This window comes from Convolutriloba macropyga, chromosome 4 (assembly GCF_964194025.1).
Source record: "Convolutriloba macropyga chromosome 4, txConMacr16.3, whole genome shotgun sequence".
Taxonomy (NCBI): domain Eukaryota; kingdom Metazoa; phylum Xenacoelomorpha; order Acoela; family Convolutidae; genus Convolutriloba; species Convolutriloba macropyga.
The window spans coordinates 49,072,200-49,089,813 of NC_134471.1; the positions used below are offsets into that span (position 1 = coordinate 49,072,200).

At 36.3% G+C, this 17,614-nt stretch overlaps 1 protein-coding gene across 2 annotated transcripts in view; it reads right to left on the minus strand.

The window, feature by feature from the left end:
* LOC142337719 (uncharacterized) overlaps nucleotides 1-17,300 on the minus strand; it is a 154,786-nt gene extending 137,486 nt beyond the window's left edge. Inside the window, exons 1-6 of one of the 2 annotated variants that reach the window (XM_075387179.1) lie at nucleotides 17,065-17,300; nucleotides 16,785-16,993; nucleotides 16,580-16,635; nucleotides 6,961-7,153; nucleotides 6,523-6,655; nucleotides 5,974-6,211 (exon numbers count right to left, since the gene is read on the minus strand). In XM_075387179.1, coding sequence (XP_075243294.1) covers nucleotides 5,974-6,211; nucleotides 6,523-6,655; nucleotides 6,961-7,153; nucleotides 16,580-16,635; nucleotides 16,785-16,993; nucleotides 17,065-17,070 — 835 coding nt within the window. In that variant the 5' untranslated portion in view covers nucleotides 17,071-17,300. Of the gene's footprint in view, nucleotides 1-5,973; nucleotides 6,212-6,522; nucleotides 6,656-6,960; nucleotides 7,154-16,579; nucleotides 16,636-16,784 lie in introns of both variants that reach the window. The other variant, XM_075387178.1, reaches the window with a different exon arrangement.
* Nucleotides 17,301-17,614: the final 314 nt, after the last annotated feature.

The following is a 17,614-nucleotide window of genomic DNA, read 5'->3' on the forward strand; positions in this document are numbered from 1 at the left end:
CTGCTAAACCCGTCCGTTAAGCAACGCAGCCAAAGCTTATCAAAAATGCCAACCAAAAAAAAGTTACGTGAATTTCTACCAATCGTTAAGTATTGGTCGGCTCTAGCAACTAGCTACGACAGATCAAGAGTAGAACACCAGAAATTATACGAAGAAGAGTTAGGCGGAGTGAAGAATCATTACCATTTATCCAAATAAACTTGATAAAATGAAAAATCAAAATGGTTTTGGGTATTGTTCCTCGGTTACATTAATTTTGTCAGCTAAATTATTTTTCGAATTCAGAATACCGCATAAATAACAGATTACCATAAATCTTGATACTGTTTAACAACTTGGTGCCATTAACAAAATCCAAGTTCAAATGCATATGCCCCATGTACTTATATTCAGTCATTTCTCTTTTCGCTTTTTCATTACTTTGACCTCCCCGCTTATTGAGTGAGTTTAAACGAACAAGTAAACGTTTCTAAAAGATAGCTAAAAGATAGTCCCCTCGCATTGGGTGACATATTAATACGGAAAATCCCCCAAAAAGCAAAATATCTAAAATTTTCTTAAGACTTTCTTCCAAAACCGTTTTTTTATTCATTTACATGGCAGTTCGAAGGATGCTAGTACGATATGAACAAAAAAAAGTTTGCTATAGTTATATTAAAAAAAGTTTAAGGTCTGACAAAGGTGTTAAAAATCATATTTTCCAGAAAATAATAGAGAACAAAATATGTGTGAATTTATAACTTTATTTATACAAGCTAATTTCTACCACATGGATTTATTAATTCCTGGGAAAATGAAAAATACTGTAAAATGCAGATACGACGTTTTCAACCTTAAACTTTATTGCTCATTGAGACATTTAAAATATCAGAAGGACTTCTATAAAAATAAAAAAAAAACTTTAGCAAAAAACCACAGTAAAAGCGTCTGTCCGATGTTTAGCAAGACAAGATTCAAAGTCAAACTGATAAAAAAAAGATCCGCTCATTGCATTCTTTTGCATCCTAAAAAACTTTCTTTCCAAAATCCTAGCCTCTTATCGAATGAATAGATATGATCAATCGTAGCGCCAAATTTGAATATCAAAATTTCATATCAGGTATTAAGTGTTCAAATAAATTGTGAACTCAACGAATTACGGTAAACTGTAAGCCAGTATCTTTTTTTAAGAAACGGAGGCATATGTAGGGTATAGTCTAGCCACAGCTTTGGATGCTATTTCAACGTGCCAAATAACCTTATTATTTTAGCGCTACCTTTAACGCAATTTCGTTTCTAAACTTCGTAGTATTTGCCACCTATTAGTGTTAGTACTAAAAATCAGCTCTTAAGATTCTACGCAACAACAATTTTGGGGTCTTTCCCAATATAGCCCCCCATTATGGTATAATTACCTTGACTGGGGGGGTGCTATAGGTTATCTGACCACTAAGCTTGGGGGGGGGGGGGCTATAATGGGAACGACCCCAATTTTGATTACGCAAAAATCACAGTCATGAGTGAAAGAGAGACAATCAAAGGGATATCAAGTTGTTCAAGCTATAAACACACTCATGAAGAAACAACCTGACCTGAATACATTTGTTACAAGTTCAAAGCGCAAACTCTTAAAATTACGAACCGCCCTTCACATAATGAATAAAATGTTTCCTCAAAGCCTTTCTGATGAATCGCATACTTAGAGACTAGTAAGGTTCTAAAAGAACTGCTCAGCCCCTAATGTCTGTGATTATAATTCGAGCGTTTAGAAGTTATTTATTGAGTGAGGTATGACACGCATGATCAACAACTAATCTCATGATTGACTTATCAGTTAACAAAAAACGGAGTGAGAAATGAGATCACGCAGAAGAATTTAGTTGCAAAGCGGCAGAAGTCATTGAAAAATTTGAATTCGAATTGTTGCTAGAATCATATATGGGCAAAATATACAAGGCTGCTTGCCGGAAAATAGCCGCCGTCGATACCCAAAACCCCTATTGGGATCGAAGAAACAGAAAAAGAAGAATTGATTTCTGCAAAATATTCTTTTGAAGCAAACTTTTTTTTTCATTTCACTCTTAGACATACTCATATATTTAATAAGACAATAGAGGGTCTAAAATCTATGCCAATACGCATTAGAGGCGTTAACGACAAAAACAGAACAAATTCGGCTCTTAAAGAGAAAAACCAATGGGCGGAAACCGCAAGGGAAAGGACATTTGGAACGCCGAAATAAAAAATTGTTCTCTAAAAATTCTCTACAAAAAATTCTACGAGAAACTAAAATGAACTTTTCCAAGCATTATTTGAAGAACAAAAAATTTTAATTACATCTGCTATGTCAATCACCCACCGAAAACATGGCAGTGAAATATTAAACAATTAATACAACAATTAAACAAAGCAAAAACAAAAAAATCTGGAAGAAATTGTATAATTTACTCCACTAAAAAGTGATATGCAAGGCATTCAATTGTCACTTTGTTTTTGAATTAGTAAGAATAGTTTCAAAAAACAAGAAAAACAGACAAAATTTGGCAGAAATGGCTCACATTTACTTTATTTTCATTAACAAAACAACTGAAAACTAATCATATTCAAAAAGACAGACAGCCGAAATTGCTAGAATAGTTAGTGTCAACTAGCGAATTCCCCAAAGGGTATAAAAACTGGAGCAAATTAAAATAACTTCTCAAAAAACCAAAAACAAGACAAGATGTTAAAAACAGCTAAAAAATTATAGAAAAACGCACTAAAAATTGTCTCTCCTGTTGAATATTGTTAATTTTCAGTTGTTATTTTCAGTCTTTTTGAGGAGTTATTTTAATTTGCTCCAGATTTATAGCCTTTGGAGAATTCGCTAGTTGACAATAACTTTTCAAGCAATTTCGGTTGTCTTTTCTTTTGAAAATGATTAGCTTTCAGCTGTTTTGTTAATGAAAATAAAGGACATGTGAGCCATTTCTGCCAAATTTTGTCTGTTTTTCATGTTTTTTGCGAACATTTTAATAATCTTATTTACTTAAAGGAACTTTAAATTGGCTTTATGTCCCCTCTAATATGAAAGAAGTCAATATTTGTTCTAGGTTTTTAGTTCAAGTTGTTCCTAAGAGCTCATTTTTTGATAAATTGACTTCAAGTGTTTTTTTAAATTTTGTGAGTAGTTTGACTATTTATATGATGGGCTCGTTTTTGTATGTTTCAAGTCGTTTCCGGAATTCTTCCCGCTAAGCTTTTTTACCGCTTAGCTTAGATAATTATGACTCTAGTTTTAGTTTAGATAATTAGGACTCAAGTATTAGGACTCTTTTCATATCCCACTTTAAGGCAGTAAAACACAAAATAAACGAGAGAAAGCCAAAATTCTCCTATAAATCATCAACACAGCCGGCAGATTGTCGCAAAACAGCCGCCGTTGACGCACTGGATGCACATCGGGATTGAAACAGAAAAAAGGAACAAAAATTGACTGAGTTTTTTCAGTGTCAAAAAATGTTCTAATTCGGCGTGCAGTTTCAGTTAGATTCTAAAACTATTCCTAATTCGGCTTCTAAACCGAAAGCTATTACGCTTCATAGCGAACACTCTAATGAACTTTGATAAACTAATGCTCAATGACCCAATGACCGGGCTGTATCGGTTTATCCCGTCTCTTTTGATTTTGCCCTTTTGACTTTGACCGTAATCACTATATTGCGTAATTCAATGCATAAAAGAATTCAAAATTCAATTTGTTGAAACATTGAGTGAAGTAAGGCGTGAAAAAAGTGACTTTAGTAAAACGAAAAACGTGATCAAAAGGTAAAGCGAATTTAAAACCATAGCTGGCAGACTGCCAGAAAATAGTCGCAATAGCTTCGTAGATCTGCTGTCTCAAGAAAAAACAGTAAAAAACAGACCAAAAAAAATAGTTTTCATTAAAAACTGAGATGTTATATTTTGATTAAGAATCTGTATAAGTTACTGCTGCCTCTATTAGCTGCTCTCAAATAATCTTCATTTAGAGTGCCACACTTTTACTTGATCTTATCTCTTTGAATTAAAGTAAATAAAATTCAAATTCAAAGTGAGGAAGTCGTTTTTGAGAGTGAGGTAAGTCAAGTCTGACCAAAATTTTAATCACGCAAAAGAGCATAAAAACTCGTTCCACTAAGAGTGAAAAATGACGTCACGCACGCAATTCAGTTGATACTGCATGAAGAATGAACAAAAAGCAGATTTGAACTGGTTGTGACGTCATATGGTCGTAACAAAAACCTTGACGACAAAAAAACCAAGAAAAGGTAAATAATAGCCCCAGCTATCGCTGTGCGTCTATTAAAAAGAGAGCGCCTAAAAAATAGCCGTTTGAGAAGCTGACGGAGGCTACTAAAAATAGCTAATAAACCTCCAAATGAGCATAAACCTCATATCACATACCAGAAACTTCAATTCACTATTGAAACAAACCTAATATACATAATATTAATATACCCGGCAGATTGCCGGAAAATAGCTCCCGTTGATTCCAATAAGCATGATTGGGATTGAAAGAGTAGAAGATATTGTAAAAAAAAAATTTTGTTTGAAAACATTTTTTTAAGTCTGATTTATTTTGATGGCATTTCGGAGTTGAACATAACGTATTTCTGTTTCTTAGAGAGAGGCTACAGGGGCTACTATCAATACCAATAAGCATTAGAGATGGTAACTAAGACTTATAGGAACGACGTTCAAATAGGCATCTAAAATTGGGCTTTATTGGTTTATCCCGTTTCTACTTCTGACTTCAATTTTTTATACTGACTCTGTTCATTTTGAACTGCTTTGCTGAGCAACTGATGTTCAAAATCACTTTTAGCAGAATGAGAGAAGAGAGAAACTAGCCTAGAGAAGTCAAAAAGATATCACGCAAAATGTTGAAAAAGCGGCAAAATGAGGTAAAGCGAAACATTTTTTTATTCGACGAAGTAAAAAAAATAGGAGCGCTATAATAGCCGGCTGAGAAGATGAGGGCGGCTATTAATAAAACCTCCTAGACAAAAACATGACCGTCTAACGTAGGGCGAATTGCTCTCAAACGACCGGCGACGAGCGGTTGGCTTTAGCTTAATTGAAGGGCGTGAGATGAGCGCAGGTGGGAGCACTGGGGGCTGATGGGGGGGGGGGGGGGGGGGGGGGGTAGGGCAACAGTGGAGTGGGGGCAATAGCGGGGGCAGCGGTGGTTGGGCAATTTTTGGCTGCATGGGACCCTCACGGCCTGAACGATTTGCAGGGGTAGGGATTGGGGGCCGGGGGGGGGGGTGAAGTGAGAGAGGGGGACTGATGTGTGTGTGTGTATGGGGGGGGGGGGGGGGTTGGTTAGGGGGGTCAACTTCTAAGAACCGCCCTTCATACCATTAGTATATGTCTCCAGAACAGTTTCTGTGAACCGCATACGTGGAGACTAGTGAGCTGAAGGGTTCTAAGAGCACTTATACCCGCTGGGCGCTACCTGTTTATCCCGTTTTTGAGGACAAAAAGTATTCAAACGGGTCAGATGAAAAATCGGTAAAGCGAAAAATCTCATAAAAAAGACCGACATGACTAATGTAATTGGTACAAACTTCGTTTGAGAGCAATTAATAAATTTGAAAAACTGCTTTAAAAACCACACATGAACAAAAAATTTAGCTCAATCGCAGAATTTGTTCTTAATTTCTCGAAAACAGCAGTATAAACAAAAAAACCACTCCTTTTCCTCCACTCTTCAATTCTATTCAGCACCCAAACCACTTCAATTTTTGTATGCTTTTCATTTCCTGCTTCAAAATTCATTCCAATAAAACTGAGTTAAAAAATAACACTTCTGCAATGCTCCTCTTCAAGTCGTGATAAAAAAGGCGTTCCACCAATACTCCTCTTCGATATATAAAAAATAGGAGCGCAATAACTGCTGGTTAAGATGAGGGCGGCTGTAAAAATCTTTAATGTCACCATTGCTTCGCGGCAATTAACAAGCTAATTTACCCGATTTCCCCGGTGGGCACCTCAGCTGACACCGATTGCCACCGTATCCATACATGCACATGCACTTTCCGCTGGCAGGGTTACACACACCTCCATTCATGCAATCATCGCACAAATTCCCGTCATCATGACAAGATTCAGGTAGACCCCAATAGCCGTCTGGACATGCTCTTCGATGGCAGAAAGCACCAGAATAGCCAATTGGACATGAACATGAGCCGTCGAAAGAGTTGCAGGTCTGGAAAAAGTCAGATTACCTATTCCCTAGGATTCACGTTACTTAATTTTTATGCAGATGATAAATCATTTATGATTTTGTACTCGGCGACTTAATGCACTCCGGTCTTTACATTTTTATCCCGCTTTTGAGGACGAAAAAACAGATGGCCAGACAAAAAATCTATCATACAAAAATGGAAGTACGAAAAATCGCATAAAAAGACCAGCAGGACTAATATAATAGCTAAACTTCGTTTGAGAGCAATTGAAAACTAATTACAGAACTAATTTACTAAGATTCCAAGATTTTTGAGCGTGAGAGGGTCTTACGTGTGATGCATCTGTAATGTTGAGGTATCTCAGGTGGTCACACTGACATCTGTAGAAGCATCCAGGACCCCAGGAACCCTCTGGACATGTCTGCTCACATCTCTCGCCAGTGAAACCGGCCGGACACACACACCTGATAAAAGGCAACAATTATGTACTGAAAATACCCAGGAGATTCTGTTTTGAGGCTATTATACGAGTAAAAATGACGTTTTTCATAAAATTTAGCACAGTTGAGCACACACACAAAAATGTTGCTAACTACACCGGGTGTCATAAGACATAATGTCAACTAGTCCGTCAAATTTATTTCAAGTGAGAAAGTAAAGACACATAGTTTCTGAAAGAAACTGTTCAAAAAGTATTCACATCCTTTCTTCGTAGAAATGCCTTAAAAATAGTCGCCATGTTTGAAAGAGTAAACCAGGTTGATCTCACCTGCCCTTAGAGCATTGGCCTCCATTCATACAATCACATGAGTCACAGTCCCCTCTAAGGAGACAGTCTGCCATCTGTCCAGTCGTTGTCTCAATCGGACCCCGGTCACAGCTGGGTCCAAAGTAACCCAAGTCACACCGACACACACCCACGCCGATGCACTTGCCATGTACACACCCTTGGTTGCACAATGCTAGCAGAAAAATTAAAAACTGGTTCCCGATTTTTCCACAGACATGATTATGCCTCCAAGGATTTATAGACACTCTTGAGCTTCGTAATCCTATTTTCACGCAAACTGATTGTGACTTATTAACAAGTAACCGAAATGAGATTGTCGCTTCTTGTTGATCATGCACAAGGGTTGTAATAGGTAGTTCAAAGCCATTTAGTTAAGCAGATATCATTATCCTAAAATGTGCCTATTCGATTCTGGTTATCGCGATGTAATGACTTTTTCTGTTATGTTCGACCGTAATTAAAAAATAGTATCGAAATTTATTCTTTATCAAATTTAGGCAAATATTTTAACCCGTGATGCACTAATATGGCAATGAAAACAATTAAAAAATTTAACAAACATTGTCGGAAAATAGCCGCCATTGACTCGATGTCCCCGATTGAGATTGAAACAAGAGAAAAAACTGATTGTTTTTAAAATAGATGCCACATATTTGTATTGATTTCGTAGTCAGGCACACTCCTGTTCGTACAAAAAGACACTCCTGAGTATACAGGAAATAGTGTCATTAGCAATAAACATTAGACCTGGTATTTAGGACTAATTAGAACAAACTTCAAATACCGGCCATCTAAAACTAGGCTTTTATGGGTTCATCCCGTTTCCATACTCAACGTCAAAAATGTGTTAGAACCCCTTAGACTCCAATTCGTTATTAAATTCGAAACCAATTACACCAATTACAACCAATTGCACCCTAGTGGTCTTCTATACGCAAAGTGCTGGCCAAATACCCCACTGTAAAGTTGACACACTCAATCAGGGCTTCACAGGAAAAAGAAAGTTGCCCTCAACTTTGAATGCTTTCACGTTCGTTCACCTATGATTGATTCTGCATTTGCACTAAACTTTACTGGGTATAGTTGTTAACAAACTGTCCTTTAACGACTTGCTTTTTCTTACGTAACTTGGATGGAGTTCGTCAATTTTATATTGGGGTATCTGTTAAATTACTTTGACGCATTATATCAATTTAACGGGAAGGTAAGAAAACCAGTGTTGGGTATCAAAAATGTGAAAATTGTTTTTGATTTTCACATTGTTTTAAACTGCAGTAATGTTGCGTCAAAGAATAAACATTTTCATAGTTAATCTAAGGTGTGCTAACTTACTTTTGGCGTTCAGTATATTTTTTCCGTATCCGACTCAATTAATTTCAGATTACTTTGCTGAGCAACTACCGTTTAAAAGAACTTTGAACAGAATGACCGAAAAGTTAAACAAGCCCCGAGAAGTGAAAAAAAATATTATCCCATTGCAAGCCAAAATAATTTCTCAAGTAGTGAGAAAAAACAACCAGGTTTAAATAATAGAACATAACCGACTAAACTTCGGAAGAATTGCTGTCGTACGGCTAGTGGGAGCTCTAATCAATTGCAGCCTGCTTCAGTCGGGGAGGGGGGACGGAGGGGGAGCCTAAGTGCGACTAAAAAGTTCAATAGTGGGCTTCAGATAACCACAATAGAGGTTTAAATAACAATTAATAACATACTACAATTAAGATTTAAAGTGAAAAATGGCACCAGTTTCGGCGCACTTTTCATTTGACAGTCAGTATTAAATTGCCGCCAATTGAGTTCAGCTGCTGGAAATTGTGATTGAGGGAGAATGTTAGATCACGCGAAACGCAAAAAGTCAAGGGCGTAAAAGTCTCAAAAAGTCAAAATTGTCAAGCGAAAATTTTGAATAAAAAGACACACACGTTTACAATAATTGCTCTGAACTTCGTTCAAGAGCAAATAATATATTTAACATCGGTTCATTGAATACCAAGGAATCCAACTTTAAAATGCTTAAATCTTCAATACTTAAGTTTCTTTGAAAATTAATTTCTCCAATAGTTTTTACAAACAATACTTTTTGCCTACAAGACAACTAAATTGAAGACTAGCAGAACCTAACTACTTGAAGACTATGAGCTCAAAAGTAATTTATGTTGGTGGAAAATAACCATCAGATGAGGCAGAAGCCTCTAAGTTTCACTGCCCCCTAAAAGTTGAGAAATTAAAAAAGTCCAAAAAATTTTTTGTATTTAAATTGGTGTCACCAAAACATAGACCTCAAAAAAAATACAAAAAAAACTTACCAGCAAAAGAACTCTACAAAGTGTGATTAAAGTCAAAATGATACCCGACCAAATGAGGAACGGCAAAAATGCTAACAAACAATGGCCTCAAACTTTATAAAGCGACCTTGTCACCTTGAATTTCGGCATTCACAGCGACTTCAGCACATTCAACACTTAAGAGACAACGATGTTCAGTGTTCACCTCTTATGCAACATAAGGCCCTTGGCTTTCAGCTGTTAATCCCCTTTTTCAAAGCTTAATCTTTGAAAAAATGTGTGCCCATATTACAAAAAAAGAAGAGCACCGATATATGCCAGATAAATTGGATTGTTAAGTAGTCCCGCAATAATAGCCCACTGTGAAAATTCGAGAAGCTATTAAAAACAATCTCACCCGTCATTAAAATTTTGCACATAAAAATTTCAGGACAGTCCTCCAGTTCAAAGCTTTTGTAATACTAATCCAATTAATCTTTGAAATTATCAAATTCTAGATACATGAAACAAAAAGTGCAAAAAAATTAGGGACACATAATGAAGTGTGAGCACAAACAGTTTGAGCACCACCACATACATTCCAGCTTATAAAAATTAAATTCACTGACATTTGAGATTTTTGACAGGTAAAAAATAATGTATAGTTTTAAATAAATGCCACTTGAAAACTATGGTAAACACTTGTAAACTCTAGGAATCGCTCTTCAGACAATGAATTGATATCTCTAACAGTTTCCGCGAATCGCATGCTTCGAGACTAGTGAGCTGTAAGGGGCTCTAAGAGAACTCAATGCCGTCCGAGCGTCACTTGTTTATCACGTTTTTGGTGACAAAAAGTCAAATGCGTCAGAGGGAAAATCGGTCAAGCAAGAAATCGCATAAAAAAGACTAGCAAGACTATAATTGCTACAAATTTCAGTTGAGAACAAACAATTCAATGTGGTAAGATTGGCGATTTCCTATACATTTCACGTCAACCAGTAACATGAGCCCTCACCTTACAGTTTGGTCATATCTGCAGAACACCACTTGGCAAATAATTCCTCAAAAATAATGTAGATTGACCAAACAAATTTTGGAAGCAATAGTTTTAAAAAATGAGCATAATCTGAAGGTCCTTGGGTGCATTTATTAGATTTCAAAAAACTCCAGATATCCCGGCAAAATTTGGAAGACGCTAGAGAACTTGAGATGTTGCACAATAGTCTTGTCATATCAGTTATCACGTATGCAATGCCACTCTGGGGTGGAGCTAGCCGATATTTATTGGGCAGAATTGATGAAGTGCAGCAAAAAGCCGTTAGACTCGGACTTATTGACAAATTTACACCCATTACAGTGCTTCTCAGAAATACAGACTCCAAATTACTCAATGAAATTGCCAAAGCTGTGTCTCAACATGGTCTTCATAGTTACATCCTTACCAGGAATGAATACAGCGAAGGACTCAGACGCCGCCTTCCGCCACCGAGAAAAACTAAATGGGAAAAGGAACTGACATTCTTTCCCAATAGAGCGCTACTTTACGGCGGCAATGCCTGACTTGATCGGCATATTTGTTTTAACAGATAATACTGTTTGTGATATGCTCGTTGGATTTTATCCATCAAAAATAAAAGTTTTATTTACTTTACTTACTTACTTTAAAGGAAAGAAGTCAAATTAAGAGCCTTTCAAAAACCGACACAAATTTTGTTAGTTGAAATGTTCTCTCGATCTATATCCAATTTCTTTAAAATATACGCCGCAGATTGCCGGAAAATAGCCGCCGTTGATTCCAATAAGCATGATTGGGATTGAAAGAATAGAAGATACTGAAAAAAAAGATTTTTGTACAAAAACATTTTTTTAAGTCCGATTTATTTTGATGACATTTCGTAGTTGAATTTACTTCTGTTTCTTAGAGAGAGGCCACAGGGGCTACTATCAATACCAATAAGCATAAGAGATGGTCACTAGGATTTATAGGAACGACGTTCAAATAGCGGGCATCTAAAATTGGGCTTTATCTCGTTTCTATTTCTGACTTCAATTTTTTAAACTGACTCTGTTCATTTTGAATTGCTTTGCTGAGCAACTGATTTTCAAATTCACTTCTAGCAGAATGAGAGAAGAGAGAAACTAGCCAAGAGAAGTCAAAAAGATTTCACGCAAAATGTCGAAAAAGCGGCAAAATGGTAAAGCGAAAAAAAGTTCGACGAAGTAAAAAAACATAGTAGGACAAGTACTGACGTACAATTCGAAGAATTTTCATTAACTAAACAGAAAAACTAGACCTAGAACGGACTGAGTGAATTGAGAAAACCATTTTAAAAAATCAGATAAAAAATAAGAAAAAAAAACAGAAAATCAATGTCTAAATGCCGCATGTGAACAAAAAAAAACCACTAGCGCGAAATGAAAATTTAATTCAAACAAAAAACTAGGCATAGAATGAGCTCTGAATGGATTGGGAAAACCATTTAGAAAAACCGATCCAAAAAATCGAAAAAACAGTAGAAAATCAGAGTCAACGCATGCCGCATGTGAACAAAAAACCACTATCGAGAAACCAAATTTTTGTTCAAACACCGTTTTCTCACTCTACTTTAAAATTAGAGCGAAAAAAAATTCACGCCGCAAAACCACTCGCTTTTTCGCTCCATTTCCTGTTTCGGCGTGACCAAAATCACTACTCCAATTTGACTTAAAAAATCATAAAAATGTGTGAACAGATCTTAAAAAAAAAGACAGCGCCCCAATACAATTCAAATTCTTTGAATTGTAAAAAAAATAGGAGCGCTATAATAGCCGGTTGAGAAGATGAGGGCGGCTATTAACAAGCAATTTATAAAACACCTTTTATTGTTTTACCCATCTCGCTGCATGCGTTGAACAATTCTACAGAGCTCAGCGTTCCGGGTAAATTGTGGGATTTTCATCTATCTCTTGATAAATCAATTTTTTCTTGCAAAATTTCGATCCATTTACGGAGAGAAAAAAATATTAAGTCTCCTAAAACCCCAACTAGTTCAAATATTATCACCCTACTGAAGTTTTGATAGACGCATGTTTGTTAAGCCATGGTTTCGTTACAATCCTAGCCTCACTGCTGAGCTTCTGGGGGTTTCGATTCGACATCAAAAATCCGAGTGATAGCAAAAATAGAAGCAAGAACTCAAAAAATAACTGAAAGGATTCCGGAAACGAATCAAAGAGTAGCCTTCGCCACAAATCCACTCTCCCCGTAAAATATAAACCGGACAAATTGCTCTAGAACGATCTTTCTTTGAGAAATAATTATAATCTAAAAGTAACCAAACAAAAAAAAAAACAAAAAACAATAGTAGCTAATATAATAACAAAAAGTTAGAGAAATTTGGCACAAGTGTCATTCATGTACTCCCAATAAAAAGGCTTTCTTTGGAGCAATTTAAAAAAATTAAAGCCCGGGTCAGCAAAATAATCCATTTTTAAGCTCGTAAGTCTCTAGTTTTGAAAATGAGAAAGACGCATGACATTCAGGGAAAAAATTAATAATACATAAGAATAATACTTTCTTAAGTTTCTAAAAAAACGGCCTCCCTCACAAAAATTGGTCAAAAAAGTTATTGTGCACAAGCAAAAATTGCTCCAACTGAAACCAAAATTGAAAGAAGTAAAACACTAGAGTCGGCCATAAATACTTTAAAAAATTCCTAAATCCCCAAAATAGATGGAAAAAATGCAGTATGATCAGTGAAATCAGTTAAGATCAGAAAACTACAAAAAACTTTAAATGTTCTAACTAAAAACAGTTAAACTATCTTTTTGTAAAACCATAACTGAAAAAAGCCAGAAACTGATTGAAAAAGCCAAACGTAAAAACAATCAACACCCCAGCGCTTAAAGATGATTTTCACCGAGCATTACCTGTTTATCCCGTTTTCGATGATAGGATGGGCCAGACGAAAAATCGACCATGCAACAAATCGCAAGAAGGCCACAGGACTAATATAATTGCCAAAAATTTTGTTTGAGAGCAATTAAAAAGTTAAAAAAATGTCAACTGAATGTACAGTATCTTTAATTAACAGACGAATTAAATTAAAAATAAGCAGCAGCATGATTAGTCACCTGCTAAAAATAATCAACAGAGAACCAAGAACCGAGAAAAAAGTTTGAATCTGGAACCGAGCGCCAAAAACTCACCAGATTAAATTTCTGAGGTTTCAGCAACAGAAAGCAGTTTTTGATCCTCATATACAGTTTTCCGATAAAAAATACTGAAAAGTAGTGAGAACGCAAATATAATCTGATAACTTCAAAAAATAGTCCTAAATATTCCAAATATTGATTAATTTTGATCAAAATTCATGATAAAAACACTATAAAAAAAGCAAAATTAATTATTCCCAAATAACCAGGGAAGATCAACTTTCAGCCGATGGCTCGAAAAATGGGAAAGGCGACAAAAAACGATACAAATTATTCCTTAAAAATTACGAAATGCAAAAAGCTAATACACAGTAAAAAGTAAATTAGGTCAACGAGTGACAGTAAAAAATTGATTCGAATGCCGCTCCTGAACAACAATTTTCGTTCGCGCAGAAAACAGTAATCATACCTATTTTTCCCGCTCTCTGTCAAGAGCATCACGAAGAAATCCACTCTCCCAGAAAAATATAAACCGGACAAATTGCTCTAGAACGATCTTTCTTTGAGAAACAATTAGAATCTAAAAGTAACCAAACAAAACCAAAACAAAAAAAAACAATAGTAGCTAATATAAAAACAAAAAACCAGAGAAACCAAAAGTGTCAATCATATACTCCCAGAAAAAGGCTTTCTTTGAAGCAATTTAAAAACAATAAAGCCCGGGTCAGCAAAAAAATCTGTTTGTAAGCTCGTAAGTCTCTAGTTTTGAAAATGAGAAAGACACATGAGATTCAGGGAAAAAAATTAATAATACTTGATAATACTAAGTTTCTTAAAAAATGCCTCCCTCGCAACAATTGGTCAATAAGTTTTTGTGCACAAGCAAAAAGGGCGCCAAGTTAATCCCAATTGAAAGAAGTAAAACCAAAGAGTCGGCCATAAATACTTAAGATAGTCTTAAATCCCCAAAATGGATGAAAAAATGCAATATGATTAGAAAAATTGGTTAAGATCAGAAAGCGACAAAAAACTCTAAATGTTATGACTAAAAAGAGGTCAACTATCTTTTTGTAAAACCATAACTGAAAAACCAAACACTGATAGAAAGCCAAACGTAGAAACAATCATCGCCCCAGCGCTTAAAGATGATTTTCACGTCTATCTCAATTTTTCACTGAATACACAACAGAGGTACAAACAACTAGTTTTCTTTCCCTCTCAATCTCTTATCTCCGCTGATAAAATTTGTTGAGCCGTCAAATCACAGAAAAAAATATTATTACAAAACTAAACATAACCGACTAACGTCAGGCGAATAGCTCTCAAACGACCGGCGAGCGGTTGGCTTTGTCAGTAGCTAGTCACTGGGGGGGGGGGGGGTGGTGGTGGCGGTGTACCGGGGGCTCATAGAGGCAGCACTGGGTTCGGGGGCAACAGCGCGGTGGGGGTGGAGGCAATATTGGGGTGGGGGGGGGGGGGGTCAACAGGGGGGGGGGGGGTGTCTCAACCTCTAAGAACCACCCTTCACACCATAAGTATAAGTCTCCAAAACATTTTATGCTGAAACAGAGCTGAAAAGCTCTAAGAGCACTTAAAGCCCGCTGGGCGCTACCTGTTCATCCGTTTTTGAGGACGAAAAGTCAAAAGCGTCAGACGAAAAATTGGTCAATCGAAAAGTCGCATAAAAAAAGACCGACAGGACTAATAAAATTGCTACAAACTTCGTTTGAGAGCAATTAATAATTAACCATTCAGGGTGAATCTTTCAAAATTAAAAACCGCCTTTTCCGTCGAAAAATTATCGCCTGAAAACAGATTCCGTAAATCGCATTCTTAGATGCTGGTTAGGCGCAAGGCTCTGAAAAAAAAAACTTAATGCCTTCCGAGCATTACCTGTTTATCCCGTTTTTGAGGATAGGATGGGTCAGACGAAAAATCCGTCAAGCGAAAAATCGCAAGAAGACCACAGGACTAAAGTAATTGCTAAAAATTTCGTTTGAGAGCAATTAAAAAGTAAAAAAAATTGTTACTGAATGTACAATATCTTTAATTTACAGACGACTTAAATTGAAAATAAGCAGCAACAAGATTAGTCACTTGCTATGCTAAAAATAATAAACAGAGAACCCAGAACAGAGAAAAAAATGTTCGAATCTGGAACAGAACGCAAAAAAAACTCACAAGATTAAATTTCTGAAGTTTCAGCAACAGAAAGCAGTTTCTGTTTCTGAAACACAGTTATCCGAAAAAATACTGAAAAGTAGAGACAACAAAAAATAGTCTGAAAACAAACAATCATCCTAAATATTCCAAACATTGATTAATTTTGATCAAAATTCAAGGTAAAAGGATTAAGACAAGCAAAATTAATTTATGTCAAGCAGCCAGGGAAGATCAATGTTCAGCCGATGGCACGAAAAATGGCAAAGGAGACAAAAAACGATACAAATTACTCGTTAAAAATTACGATATGCAAAATGCTAATACACAGTAAAAGGTAAATTGATCGTAAAATACGGAGTGAAAGTAAAAAATTGATTCGAATGCCGCTCGTGAACAACAATTTTATTCGCGCAGAAAACAGTACTACTTTTCTCGCTCTCTGTCGAAAAGCATCACGAACAAATCCTCTCTCCCCATAAAATAAACCGGACAAATTGCTCTCGAACGATAGGCGGGGCAATTTAGTGCACAAATTTTTGGCCGAAGACGGGTTGGGACCTCTGAGCTCCGGCGTAACAGACATCCTCATTAACCACTCGGTTATCAATCTCTTGCGCATACTTATCTTAAAATCGCTTTTAGTCCGGCAACGGACTTAATTTTTTAATAAGAGCAATTCAGGCCAAGCAGACATCAAGAAATCAAGCGTGAAAAGTCACTCATGAAGTGAAATCGAAAGATTATAAGCGCAAAAACGGTGAAGCATAAGACAAGTTTACAATGATTGTTCCCAACTTCGTTCGAGAGCAATTAAAAGAGTACAATTTATGCACTTCTCCAAATTCCGGCCACAAAGTTGGCCCCACTTAATAAAACAGAAACCCTTAAGAACTCTTTGGGTCCTAAAAAGACAGTCAGCTGAGAACAGAATACGGAGATAAAACCGAAACTATATCGATGACGATTTGCGCTCGCATTTCTTTCAGTTACAAAGATATTTCTATTATTTACAGTCAAAAGCAAAAGACACTTACGCATTGGTCCTGATCGTTTGCCAACATCGTAAATAAACCCAGGGCATCTCGCGTCCCTAAAAAAGTTAATTATCTGCTAACATCAGAGCTCAGAAATGTGACGAAACAAAAAATTTTCTAAAACAAATTCTTAGTAGTAGTAGTCACAAAATCACTTAAATTTATGAGCGTATTTTAAACGCTAGTTAATTGAATGAAAACTCACCAGAGTGCTGTTGTACACTCATCGGCCTCTATCACGCCAGCAGCAGTTAAAATACCAAAGAGTGCTGCTCTCTTTTCTACTGCAGCTCGTTTTGTCCTCCGGAGGATAACACTTGAGTCTCCATTTTGTTCAGAAAGAACAGAGCAAGTCAATGCCGAAAAGGTCACCAACCACAAAAGCCAAGCCAAGTAGATTTGCAGAGATTTGACCTGTATTGACATGGAATCGATATTAGCATGTAATATAAACTAATAGGGACAAATATTATTTTAAAAATTACCTCCATACACGTGAAAATATGCCAATATACGAAACCGCAATAATTTGTTTTATAATGATTGACACCGAATGGCTGCTTCAGAAATCAAATTTGGGTTATTTAATCAAAAGAATAAATGGCAGCAATAGGGAATTTGAACTTACACTAATGATTAGTTAGTCTAAAATTAGTTAGCAATAAATCATTTGAAGTTCCCATTGAATATCATCTTGATCAAACATTGGGTGACTTGAAAGAAGCTAAGTGGTCACCGAAATTGACAGAGGACCCAGTAATTGTTCAGGTTCCCAATAGCATGGCAAACCTCCTTAATTTAGATAACCTTTAAGCAGCTTGTTTTCATCTCCAACATGGCACCTTTTGTACCTGTACCTTATTGCACAGAGAACACATGCTAACAAACCCTTATTAGGAGTCCACGGGTGTCGTTAACCCTTCACTTGCTATCTGGCGAGATTTTGTTTGGGTTACAATTTCCACAGGAGGATAAGATTGGCGAATTGTGTCCATTGAAGCTCCTTTGGAAAAACCCAATTAAAAAAAGATTTAA